The 12,768-nt window shown below is 43.8% G+C and overlaps 1 protein-coding gene across 6 annotated transcripts in view; it reads left to right on the top strand.

Moving 5' to 3' along the window:
- Positions 1 to 12,768, top strand: part of LOC137649953 (inhibitor of nuclear factor kappa-B kinase subunit epsilon-like) — a 127,180-nt gene that overhangs the window by 36,372 nt on the left and 78,040 nt on the right. For 5 of the 6 annotated variants that reach the window (XM_068382924.1, XM_068382928.1, XM_068382923.1 and 2 more), the window contains exon 2: positions 6,872 to 6,921. The exons of the other annotated variant lie outside the window; for it this stretch is intronic. In XM_068382924.1, coding sequence (XP_068239025.1) covers positions 6,883 to 6,921 — 39 coding nt within the window. In that variant the 5' untranslated portion in view covers positions 6,872 to 6,882. The remainder of the gene's footprint in view (positions 1 to 6,871; positions 6,922 to 12,768) is intronic. 6 annotated transcript variants of the gene reach the window in all.

Below are 12,768 nucleotides of genomic sequence, written 5' to 3'. Positions count from 1 at the left end.
TATGTCCTGTAAGAGCTCTTAAGTTCTATTTAAAACCTTTACGAGGCCCGTCTGAAGCTTTATGGTGTTCAGTTAAGAATTCATCTTTGCCTATGTCAGAGAATTCTTTATCCTATTTTTATCAGACTGTTAATACGAGAAGCTCATTCCCTTCTGAATGAGGAAGACCAAGCTTGGCTGAAGGTAAGGACACACGAAGTTAGAGCTGTCACAACTTCCGTGACCTTTAAACAAAATAGATCTCTGCAAAATAGATTCGACGCAACCTATTGGAAAAGCAAATCAGTGTTCGCGTCTTTTATCTTACGAATGTCCAGTCTCTTTACGAGAACTGCTACACTCTGGGACCATTCGTAGCAACGAGTGCAGTAGTGGTGGGGGCTCCACCACTACAATTCCCTAATTCCAGAACCTTTTTAATCTTTCTCTTGAAATATTTTTGGGTTGTCCGGAAGGCTAAGAAGCCTTTCGCATCCTACTTGATTTGGCGGGTGGTCAAAATCATTTCTTGAGAAGCGCCTAGATTAGAGGTTTTGATGAGGACCTTTAGTATGGGTTGCAACCCTTCATACTTCAGCTCCTAGGAGTCGCTCAGCATCCTATGAGGATCGCGAGGCTCAGTAAGGAAGACGTACTTAAAAAGGCAGAGTAATTGTTCAAGTCGTCTTCCTTACCAGGTACTTATTTATTTTATGCTTGTTATTTTGAATAACTGCTAAAATGAAATACGTAATACTTAGCTCATAAGGTCAACTTGTTATGCTGGTCTCTACCCACCCCCCTGGGTGTGAATCAGCTATATGATCATCGGGTAAGTTTGATATTGAAAAATGTTATTTTCCTTAGTAAAATAAATTTTTGAATATACTTACCCGATGATCATAAATTAAAGGACCCACCCTTCCTCCCCAATAGAGAACCAGTGGGACAGAGGAGAAAATTGGTTCGTTGTTGACATCGAGTACTTGAGTACCTACTTGACAGATGGCGCTGTTGATGTACACCCCCACCTGTATAGCGATCGCTGGCGTATTCCTCCCGTAGATTTTTTCTGTCGGGCAGCAGGGATGCAGCTATATGATCATCGGGTAAGTATATTCAAAAATTTATTTTACTAAGGAAAATAACATTTTACGATGGAGACCACGAAGTCCGTCCTAGCAGCGGTCAGAGAGGGAGACTGGATGGTCTCTCTCGACCTGCAGGATGCGTACTTCCACATTCCTATACACCCGGATTCTCAACCGTATCTGAGGTTTGTTTACAGGAATGTGGTGTACCAGTTCCGAGCACTGTGCTTCGGCCTCAGCCCTGCTCCTCTCGTGTTTACGAGGCTCATGAGGAATGTGGCAAAATTCCTTCATTTATCGGGAATTCGAGCCTCCCTGTACCTGGACGACTGGCTTCTCAGAGCGTCGTCCCGTCATCGCTGTCTGCAGGACCTTCAATGGACGTTGGCTCTTGCAAAGGAGTTGGGACTGTTGGTGAACTTAGAAAAGTCTCAACTGAATCCCTCCCAGACGATTCTCTATTTGGGGATGGAGATTCGCAGTCTAGTTTTTCGGGCTTTTCCGTCTGCCACCAGGATAGAGCAAGCCCTGCTCAAAGTCCGCCTCATGATAAAAAAAGACCGTTGCTCAGTGAGAAGTTGGATGAGCCTCCTAGGGACTCTGTCATCCCTGGAACAATTTATCTCACTAGGGAGACTTCACCTTCGCCCTCTCCAGTTCCATCTAGACTCCCATTGGAACAAGGGCAAGACTTTGGAAGCTGTGTCAATCCCGATCTCCGAGCCAGTAAAAACGTGCCTGAACTGGTGGGACAGCAACATAAGTCTGCGAGAGGGTCTGTCCCTGGCGGTCAAGAACCCAAACCACATGTTGTTCTCAGACGCGTCGGATTTGGGTTGGGGAGCGACTCTGGACGGTCTGGAATGTTCGGGTCTTTGGACGTCGGATCAGAGGAGCCTGCACATCAACTGCAAGGAGCTGTTGGCTGTTCACTTGGCCTTGACGAGTTTCGAGAGTCTTCTACGAAACAAAGTGGTAGAAGTCAATTCAGACAACACCACAGCCTTGGCGTACATCTCCAAGCAAGGTGGCACTCACTCCCACACACTGTTCGTCATCGCAAGGGACCTCCTCATCTGGTCAAAAAATCGAGGCATCTCACTGTTGACAAGATTCATCCAGGGGGACTTGAACGTCTTGGCGGACTGTCTCAGTCGGAGAGGTCAGGTGATCCCCACAGAATGGACCCTCCACAAGGACGTGTGCAAGAGTCTTTGGATGACTTGGGGCCAACCCACCATAGACCTCTTTGCCACCTCGTTGACCAAAAGGCTCCCGACCTATTGCTCTCCAGTCCCAGATCCAGAGGCGGCCCACATAGATGCTTTTCTGCTGGACTGGTCTCACCTGGACGCGTACGCATTCCCGCCGTTCAAGATCATCAACAAGGTACTGCAGAAGTTCGCCTCTCACGAAGGGACAAGGTTGACGTTGGTTGCTCCCCTCTGGCCCGCGAGAGAGTGGTTCACAGAGGTACTTCAATGGCTGGTAGACGTTCCAAGGAGTCTGCCTTTAAGGATGGATCTCTTGCGGCAGCCCCTCGTAAGGAGTCTTCATCAAAGCCTCCCCGCGCTTCGTCTGACTGCCTTCAGACTATCGAAAGACTCTCAAGAGCTCGAGGATTTTCGAAGGAGGCAGCCAGAGCGATTGCGAGAGCTAGGAGAGCATCTACCATCAAGGTCTACCAGTCGAAGTGGGAGGTCTTTAGAGACTGGTGCAAGTCATCATTCATTTCCTCTTCCAGTACCTCTGTAGCCCAAATTGCAGACTTTCTCCTGCATCTGAGAAATGTTCGCTCCCTCTCTGCTCCCACTATTAAGGGTTACAGGAGCATGTTGGCTTCTGTGTTCAGACATAGAGGCTTAGATCTGTCCAATAATAAAGATCTCCAAGATCTCCTTAAGTCCTTCAAGACCTCTAAGGAGCATCGTTTGGCAACTCCTGGGTGGAACTTAGACGTGGTCCTAAGGTTCCTAATGTCCGACAGGTTTGAGCCATTACATTCAGCCTCCCTGAAGGATCTCACCCTCAAGACGCTTTTTTTGGTGTGCTTGGCTTCGGCTAAAAGGGTCAGTGAGATCCATGCCTTTAGTAAAAACATTGGCTTCTCCACAGATAAAGCCACATGTTTGCTTCAGCGTGGTTTCTTGGCCAAAAATGAACTGCCTTCTCGTCCTTGGCCTAAATCTTTTGATATACCTTGCCTATCAGAGATCGTAGGCAACGAGGTTGAAAGAGTACTGTGCCCAGTTAGAGCTCTTAAGTTTTATTTAGCTCGTACCAGATCTTTACGAGGTGGATCTGAGGCCTTATAGTGCTCCGTTAAGAAGCCCTCATTGCCTATGTCTAAAAATGCTTTATCGTATTTTATTAGATTTTTAATCCGAGAGGCTCATTCTCACTTAAGTGAAAAAGATCGTTGTTTACTTAAGGTCAAGATGCACGAAGTAAGAGCTATAGCAACTTCCGTGGCTTTTAAGCAAAACAGATCTCTGCGAAGTATTATGGACGCGACATTTTGGAGGAGCAAGTCGGTGTTCGCTTCATTTTACTTAAAAGACGTCCAGACTCTATGAGGACTGCTACACACTGGGTCCATTCGTTGCAGCGAGTGCAGTAGTGGGTGAGGGTTCTACCACTACATTCCCTTAATCCCAATATCCTTTTAATCTTCTCTTGAAATGTTTTTAATCTTGTCTTGGGTTGTACGGAAGGCTGAGAAGTCTTTCGCATCCTTTTTGATTTGGCGGGTGGTCAAATGTCGTTTCTTGAGAGCGCCCAGATTAAGGGTTTTGATGAGGTCCTGTTGTATGGGTGGTCGCCCTGGATATAACAGCTCCTGGGAGTCTTTCAGCATCCTGAGAGGATGGCTGGGCTTCGTGAGGAAAGCGGACTAATAAGGCAGAGTAATCGTCAGAGTCAGCTTCCTTACCAGGTACCTATATTTAATTGGGTTTTGTTATGATATAATTGTCAAAAACTCTAAGCATATACACCTTTATTGTATTAATACTGGTCTCTACCCACCACCATGGGTGTGAATCAGCTATTATATATTCACCGGCTAAGTTTAATATTTAAAAATGATATTTTGATTATAAAATAAATTTTTGAATATACTTACCCGGTGAATATATAAATTAAAGGCCCTCCCTTCCTCCCCGATAGAGACCCAGCGGAATGAGAAGAACTGGAGCTGTTTACAAGTATATGCGGTATCTGGCCGATAGTCGGCGCTGGTGGGCACACCCGCAACCTTCACGGCGATCGCTCGCGAGTTTTTGGGTTTCTGTCGAGCCGTCCGAGACGTCAGCTATTATATATTCACCAGGTAAGTATATTCAAAAATTTATTTTATAATCAAAATATCATTTTTGACAATATTTCACGCTTCCCCTGGGGCGATGGACTCGAATTAGTTCACTTCCAGCTTGACAGGAGCAGTACTCACTCATAGGAGCTTAATCGAAAGGGGAATTACAGTATCAGTGAGAAGCCTGTACAGATTTGAATACTGTTGGGTGAAATTGAATTCAGTTTTTCTGGCTGTTCAAGATGCTATCTAGAATCAAGTCCATCCATATGTAGATGAATCTTTGAAAATATTTATAACCCATCACCAAGAGCCTGCAAGCACAATGGATTAGCACTCAGTTGCTCATTTCGCAATGGTGATTTCTTTGGTATTCTCTTCCATGTGACTTATTCAGGGACCCGATTAGGATCACAATTTGAATAGAGTAAACATATCAATATGGAAGAGCCAGACTCAGAGGTATTAAACAAATTCTGTTCACACACGAAGCAAGTGTAGCTGTTACAAAAATGCACTGGTACTGCATACACAACCATTATATTTTCAGATGGAATTATTTTTTTTCTACTTGTGAATCTGGAATTATTCTCTAGGCCTAAATGAAAGGCAATATTTCTTGTGGGTCCTGTCAACTAAGTGGCTGAAGTGGATAAAAATATGTGCTCCACCTTTTTTTGCATTGTCAGCAGTATACTGTACTCTAAAGGTTTCATTCACTTAGAATTATATTGAGCAGATACAGGTACAGTATGTTATTCATATTAGGATGTTTATTATAAGTCCATTGGTATTATGACAGGAACAAGCCTAATTAATTATTATAGAATATTTATGCATGTATATCAAGTCGGGATTTCCTCTCGGTTTTGTCATTAACAGCTTATTGTGTTCTAAGAATTGTCTCCTAAGACTTGATTTGCAATTGTATTTTTAGAAGGCCTGTCAAAAGTCAAGAGTTCTTGTAACACTGTGCATTTATTTAACCGAGTGTGTAATCCAACTTTTTATATCAATATTTCCACGCGTCATCTCCATAGATTGAGTCGTTAGCAGTTTCGAGTAAGTTGTGCACTACGGTACTGTATATTTAAGGTTAAGTCTTAAAAGCCATGTCGTTACCAATAGACATTACTGTATATTAACTTCTGTTTCATGTATGTAGGTTGTAATTTCCAGAAAAAATGAAGCTTAAAATAAAAGGAGTTTGACATTACTCACATGAAACTTTCCTGGTAGTCATAATGCATTAACCATGAAAGCTACTGATTTACTGACCTTCAACAATAATAACTAGATAAAAGAAGGATAGTATCATTAAACTATTGAATTTGAACAGTTTTAAAATAAAAAACCTGGCTAAAATTGGGAACTGTTATTAATCCTAACTCACTGCTCTAAAAGCCAGAGCCTAAAAAGTTGTGACAGGCAAAGGGCATTGTACATCTGGCAGGAGTTTTTATTATCTAAAGCAACAAAGCAACCACTCATTTCCTTAATAGTTTGCTACCAATTACTTGGCTTAATTTGTAAAAGCTTAACTACTTTTGCCAATTTTTTTCAAAATGCTTTTGCCCTCTATACATAATTTGAAGACCAGATAGAGATCTACCCTGTATCTTATTCAAATTCTACTTCTGTGCCTGATTACCCATTTAAATCTTGAAACTACGTCGGAGCAGAAAAAGGCCAGTGCGTACGGTATGCCAACAATGATTATTTGAAGGTTTTGGAGTGACCGGTTATGTGTTTACTCAGTTATGCCTTCTATCTGGTCTACTGGGCATCAGAGGGAAGGTGGAAGATGTTACAGAGAGGGACAGAAAAATGTGTTGTTGAAGTTCAGTAAATCTGTAGCTTTGATGGTTAAAGCATAATGATCATCAGGGTTTTTGTCTCCCTGTACTGTACATGTTTTACTTGCTTAGGTTTGGTAACTTTCAGCTCAACCTGCTGCTGTACATCAGTAGGTACTATTTAGCCAGGTGCTCTATTTTCAAACTTTATTGGCTTAGAATATTTTAAATTATTAAAGAACTTTTAAGTCATATTTTACTAAATGATAACTGATTGCCTCCTAATGCTGCTGTTGGTAGTTTAACTCATAAATTTATAACATTAGCTTTTAATTGCTTTGCTCGCAAGTGTGAATGTTTTGGAAACTTTGGTCATAATATCCTCCTACATAGATGCTCTTGTGATCAGTAACAGCTTAAGAGGTATCCCAAAGCCTTTTACATCTCTTTTTTCAGGAATTATGAATGGTAGCAGTTGGTTTTCTGAATGGTCTCATAAATTTAGTGATGTGGAATAGAGTTTGTGATATCTGAATACAGTATTGGTAAATGAAGTGTATTTTGTAGCATGTTTTAAAATCAAATTTAGTTATAGTGAGCTTTAAAATTTTACTAACAACAGAGCTGAACTCAGCAAAGAATTATAGTACAAGGTTCATAAAGTGCATGATTCATGAGTGTTCCCTTTTCAGAGACGTGCAATATGACCTCTAAGAAATCCTCGGATGGAAGTAAACGAGAGGTACTAACATTAAGTTATAGTGCATGTGCTTAGCTTGTAGTTGGTTGTAGTTTTAAGGTAATTAGGCTCATTTATCAGGTTAAGCAATCCCTGAACTACCTTTATAAATATTAAAGGTTTTTGACTTGAGAAGCAGTTATTCTTGGGATGTGCATGTTAAGTCTTTGATTGTAGTTGAAACTGGGATGAATAATGGTAACAAAATCAAGGATCAGTTATTGAGTGGCATGCTTTTAAGGAAGACGGCACTGCAGTATTACAAGTTCTACTTCTAGTTCTTGACATGCCACGTAACAGAATACTGTACTTAGTCAGCCAAGTCTAGTTCAAAATTTTGATTTTTAGAGAGCGTAAAGTATTGCATATGCTGTATCATAAACATAAGCATTGTAAGTATTGTAAAGAATTAACATTCATGAATACACACCTAATATTACGGTACCATTTCTCGAGTGTGTAGTAAATGGAGAAGACATGGTTACAGCTATTGCTGTAACGCTCATAATTTTCATCATGTAGGGCACACAGTAGCTGGCCTGAGCAGAATGACCTTGCCAGCTTGACTCTGTAAAAATGATAATTGTTCCGTAACCGAAATACAAACCACGCTATTTACAGAGGGTTTACCTTTTAGCGCAGCTGAAATGGCAAGCCATTAGAATTTAACAAGGGTGTATTACCCCCGCGCTGGTTAGCGGGGGGGGGGGGGGGGGGAGGGGGTAGGGGAGTGGTAGCTAGCTACCCCTCCCCCCCCCTTCATACACAGATGAATGCTCACTTTCAATTTTGGCTCGGACTGTGACAGACGTCTCTGTCTTGGTCCTCTCTGGCAGCCATTGTTTGTTTTGTCTTTACTTAATCACTTACTTTTCTTTTACTCAATATATATGTAAACATGTTTTCATGTTTGTATATATATTTGAGTATAGAAATCAGTAAGTTTCCTTTTCAGATTTGTGTGTGTAGTGTACGATTTCTACGTGGTGTCCTCGGCAGTTAGGCCTCCACGGCGTAATTTTATGGGTGGCGATCGAGTTTGACTCCGGTGTTTCTCTCTCTCTCTTGAGGTCGTTCACCCTTTTACTACGTGTTACTACGCCCTTGTAGTTTCCTTTCCGTGTGGGGGGGTTGCTACGCCGTACGTTTGTCTCAATTAGTTTATGAATCTAATTGTAGTTGTTTTTTTCAGCTTGTAGAACGATTCCTTTCGGGGTTTTCGTTCTTTCTTTAGTGTTCATTCATTTTTAAATTACATAATTACATAGTTACATAATTATAATTGTTATTTTTCAATATTAATCTTACCCGATGATCATGTGGCTGTCAACTCTGTTGCCCGACAGAAATCTACGGTCGGGATACGCCAGCGATCGCTATACAGGTGGGGGTGTACACAACAGCGCCATCTGTGAGTAGGTACTCAAGTACTTCTTGTCAACAAGAACTCAATTTTTCCTCTGTCGTGCCACCGGCAAGACCTACTAATACGCCGTCCCTAACTGGATTTGTTTTCACAACTTTTTGGTGAAATACACTATTCCAGTTTTGAGCTTTCGCTATGCAGGGGTTTTATCTTCATTTCAAAACTTGAACTCGTTTTGGATAGATTTTATTATGGTGACGAAGAGAGTATGGACTCTCTTTCACTTTTAAATGGCCGACCCTTCCCTTAGACGGAAGTGTTGGTGTCGAAGAGAGTATAGACTCTCTTTCACTTTTAATGACCCACCCTTCCCTTAGACGGAAGTGTGTTTAGGTTTTTGGTAATTTTGCTTAACAAAGTTATAGATTTATTTTATATCTCTCCGCCATTTATAGGCCTCTTCGATTAACTTTCCATTTATTATAAACTTATAAAAATTAATTTTTATGTTTGTTTATATGCGACCTTTCCTAATAGTAGGCGGTCCTTACTTGGAACCGAAGTTAATTAACATTGAGCCCGTCATATCGTTTTCCCTGTTAAGAATTTATGCTATTTTAATTTTAATGTTTTTGAAAGAATTTCTTTGATAGTCTCGTACTGTTTTCAAAGTTGAACTAACGTTTAGTTTAGTCTCCGCAGTTGTTGACGTTCAGAACGTTCAACTTGCGCTCTATCGTTACGATAGAGAGAGAGTATTTCACGGTTTCACGTTGCAGTAAGAGTAAACCGATTCTAGCGTTTCGTTCATTCTTTCTTAGCTTAAATGGTTTTAATTCTAATAAAGGAACTTTTTATTTGGGAAACCTTTCAGTTTTTTCCTTTAACAAATAATATGTTTTAACGATATATAATTGGGCTCATCTCTCAGGTTCTAAGTCAAGAGAGAGAGAGAGAGAGATAGAGACGGAGGGGGAGAGAGGAGGATAAACGTTTCGTTCAAGCGGGTAACGTTGTTCTCGTTTTTTACTCTTCTCCCTAGTCGCTATAGGGGAAGAAGGTAAAACGTTTCTAGAGTTTTATTCTTGTTCCCAGGCTTTATGCGGTGAGAGATTTTAAACGTAGTTTATTTGATCTAGTGTTTAGTCTCTTTTCCAGCCACTGAATTCTTTGTCTTTCATTATGTTTTTCTGTTACATTGTAAAACTGTTTTCGCAATTACTACCTTTTAATGAAGGATAGGATTGCGTGTTTCAGGTACAAACCACTTAAAGTTTCGAGTTCAGTGAAATAAGTGCAAACAGAAAATCAAAAGTGATAAAGTGATATGCGCAAAGTGTTACAGTGTTGCGTTCGAGGGTTCGTTTGTTCTTGCCAGTTGTTCACCTTGTCCGATACCTCTTACAAGCTCCCAAGCCCAGGGGAGAAGTAATGTCGAAGGACTTATGGGTTCCACAGGCCTTGATCGACGAACAAACGTTTCCCTCCGTGGTTTCGGGTGTATCTACACACGTTGCCGACGTGATCACCCCACCCACACGAAGACGAGAGAGCCCATTTATTCCTCGTCTGCGGAAGAGGTTTCTCGCAGAAACCATGGACCAAATCTTGCAGCTTTTAAGTGCAAGTCGGTCCCTTCCGCGCAAGTCCAACGGCCTAGGTGTAGCCACTGGGTCAGTTCGGACTCGCTGCAGTACGACAACTGCACACCTCCCAAGAGAGGCAAGGTGGTACCGCAACAGGCAGTAACTCCGTCTGTTGCCGCACCAGCTGTTTTAGACCCTCAGTCACAACGGACAGTAGCTCCGTTTGTTGTTGTCTTTCATAGACCCTAGTGGTCCATGCTGCAGACTATACAGTCTCAGCTTGCTCCTTCATGCAGGAGTATCGTGCTGGAAGGTTGACAATGCACCTGTTAACCTACAACCCGCCGAGGTTGTGCGCTCAGCAGATACTGCGGCTGCCTGCTCCCACACTCCACCTGTGAGAGCTCCACCACCGATGCGCAGTCCACCCTGCCAGACGCATGTTCTTGCTGTACCATCTGCTAACATGCGTGAGCTACCGCATCAGCAGTGGGAAGGTTCTGTAGAGCTGCCGGGTTCCAGCACTATGCGGCATTCTCCGCAGCCCATGCAGCATGCTCTGCATACCTTACAGCATGCTCCGCATACCATGCAGCATGAGCCGCATACCTTACAGCATGCTCCGCATACCATACCGCATGCTCCTCAACCCACCGCAGCCCCTCCCACGCACCAGCACTCTGCTTTTGTTGTTGCCAGCTCCCACACTCCGACTGCGGAGAAGGTTGACGATGCACCCGTGGGCCTACACCTCCCACGGTTGTGCGCCCGGCATGGCTTCCTGCTCTCACACTCTTGTTGTGAGAGCTCCTCCACCCATGCACAGTCAACCCTGCCAGATGTATGATGACTCCCACACACAGAGCACTCCGTTGCCGTGCGTGAGCTACCCCAAGCTGCCGTGTTTTGACACGGTGTGTCAGCCTCCGCAACACACTGTGGTTACCGCCACTCGCCCGCAGCAAACTAGTCAGTCAGGAGTTGAGGCTTCCCCACACAACTTTGGTTGTTGCCAACTCACAGACTGTCAAACAGTTACATGACGTTGCCTTCTGGTCTGCTACTTATACACCAGTGCTGTATGTCCTCACGCTCCTGTTGTGGTTGACAGTTCAGTTTTTGACAGTTCACAGACTGTCAAGCAGTTTCATAACGTTGCCTTCTGGTCTGCTGCTTTTGCACCAGTGAAACCCTCACTGAGAGAACCTAACTTTTCTCGGATATGGTTCCTGTAGATGAGAAAGTGCTGTTCTCCCTCCTTCTGATATTCCCTTGAGGACTCTGTCATTTGGAGAGGAGCCTTAAGCTGCTTAGCCTCCTATGGACTCTTATTTAAGCATAACATGCTTCCAGGGAGGGTAAATGGTTCCGCTTCAGTCGCTAACCCCGTCTGTTGCCACACCTGCTCCCATAGACCTTGGGCTTTGTTGCAAGACATGCAGTCCAAGCTTAGTCCTTGAAAGAGGATTTTTTACGGAGAAGACCCTTCTTGCCAACGACCTTCCTACCGGTTGGTTGTACGCCCTGTTGACGCTGAGGTATCCTACTCACGTCCGCCAGTTGAGATGGTTCCTCCACCGGTGCGACCCAGTGTGGGTTGCCAGTCGCACGTTGATGTTATGCTACTCTCGGAGGTGGTTTTGGACGTTCAGTGTGTCACTGGGAAGACGTTCAACAACCAGCAGAGGTGACTTGTTGTGACGCAGTGCGGCAACCTCAGCAACCCGATAAGGGGTTGTCTGTACTTCCCAGACAGTCTAGACAGTTTCGGGTTGTCGCTGTACTTCCTCGCTTCCCCATGGTTGACAGTTCACAGACTGTGCAGCAGTACCATGATCTTGTGTCCGGCTCCGTCACGCATCCACCAGTGCGACCGGATTCAGCGAGTCAGACGTTGCCCACTCCGTTGCCGTTTCCTCATCAGTTTCAGATGAGGAACCCTCTGATGAGGACATGGCTGAACAAGAAGATCAATCCCCAGCCCTGCTATCCATCCAGAAGATGCTGAAGAAGGAATACGGCCCTGTCAGGCTGTGGATGAGTCTGGTTAGGACACTGTCATCCGTGGTGCAATTGGTGTCACTTGGAAGACTACACCTCCGTCCTCTTCGGTTTCATCTAGCTCTTCACTGGAAAAGGACAAGACGCTAGAAGCGGTCTCGATCCCGGTTTCCGGAAGATAAGTCTGGTCTAACCTGAGGAAAGGACTTTATCAACCTTTGATAGGGTCTTCCCCTGACTGTTCAGACTCCCAACCACGTTCTCTTCTCAGACGCATCGGACGTAGGCTGGGGTGCGACCTTAGGCGGTAGGGAATGCTCGGGATTATGGAACTCGCGTCAAAGGACAATGCATTTTAACTGCAAGAAGCTTCTGGCAGTACGTCTGACCTGGAAATGCTTCAGGTCTCTCCTTCAAGACAAAGTAATGGAGGTCAACACGGACAACTCCCTGCTTTGATGTTCATCTCCTAGCAAGGAGGGACCTACTCTCTGACATGGTGCGAGTTCGCTAGTGACCTCCTCTCCTGTTCAACAGGTCTAGACTTTTCACTAGTAACAAATTTCTTCCAAGGCAACTTGAATGTCTTAGCAGTTTGTCTCAGTAGGAAGGGACAATAATTCCAACATATTGGACCCTCCACAGAGATGTATGCAAGAGACTTTGGGTCACCTGGGGCCAGCCAACCATAGATCTCTTCGCAACCTCGATGTCCAAGAGGCTCTCAATACTTTGCTCACCTATCCCGGACCCAGCAGTGGTTCTTTTAGATGCCTTTCTACTAGATTAGTCTCATCTAGATCTATATGCATTCCCTCCGTTCTAGATTGTCAACAAGGTACTGCAGAAGTTCGCCTCTCACGTTGGGACAAAGTTGACACTAGTTGCTTCCCTCTG

Source organism: Palaemon carinicauda, chromosome 11 (genome assembly GCF_036898095.1).
Source record: "Palaemon carinicauda isolate YSFRI2023 chromosome 11, ASM3689809v2, whole genome shotgun sequence".
Lineage (NCBI taxonomy): Eukaryota > Metazoa > Arthropoda > Malacostraca > Decapoda > Palaemonidae > Palaemon > Palaemon carinicauda.
The sequence above is the reverse complement of the archived record's forward strand: the minus strand, read 5'-3'. Positions and strand labels throughout refer to the sequence as shown.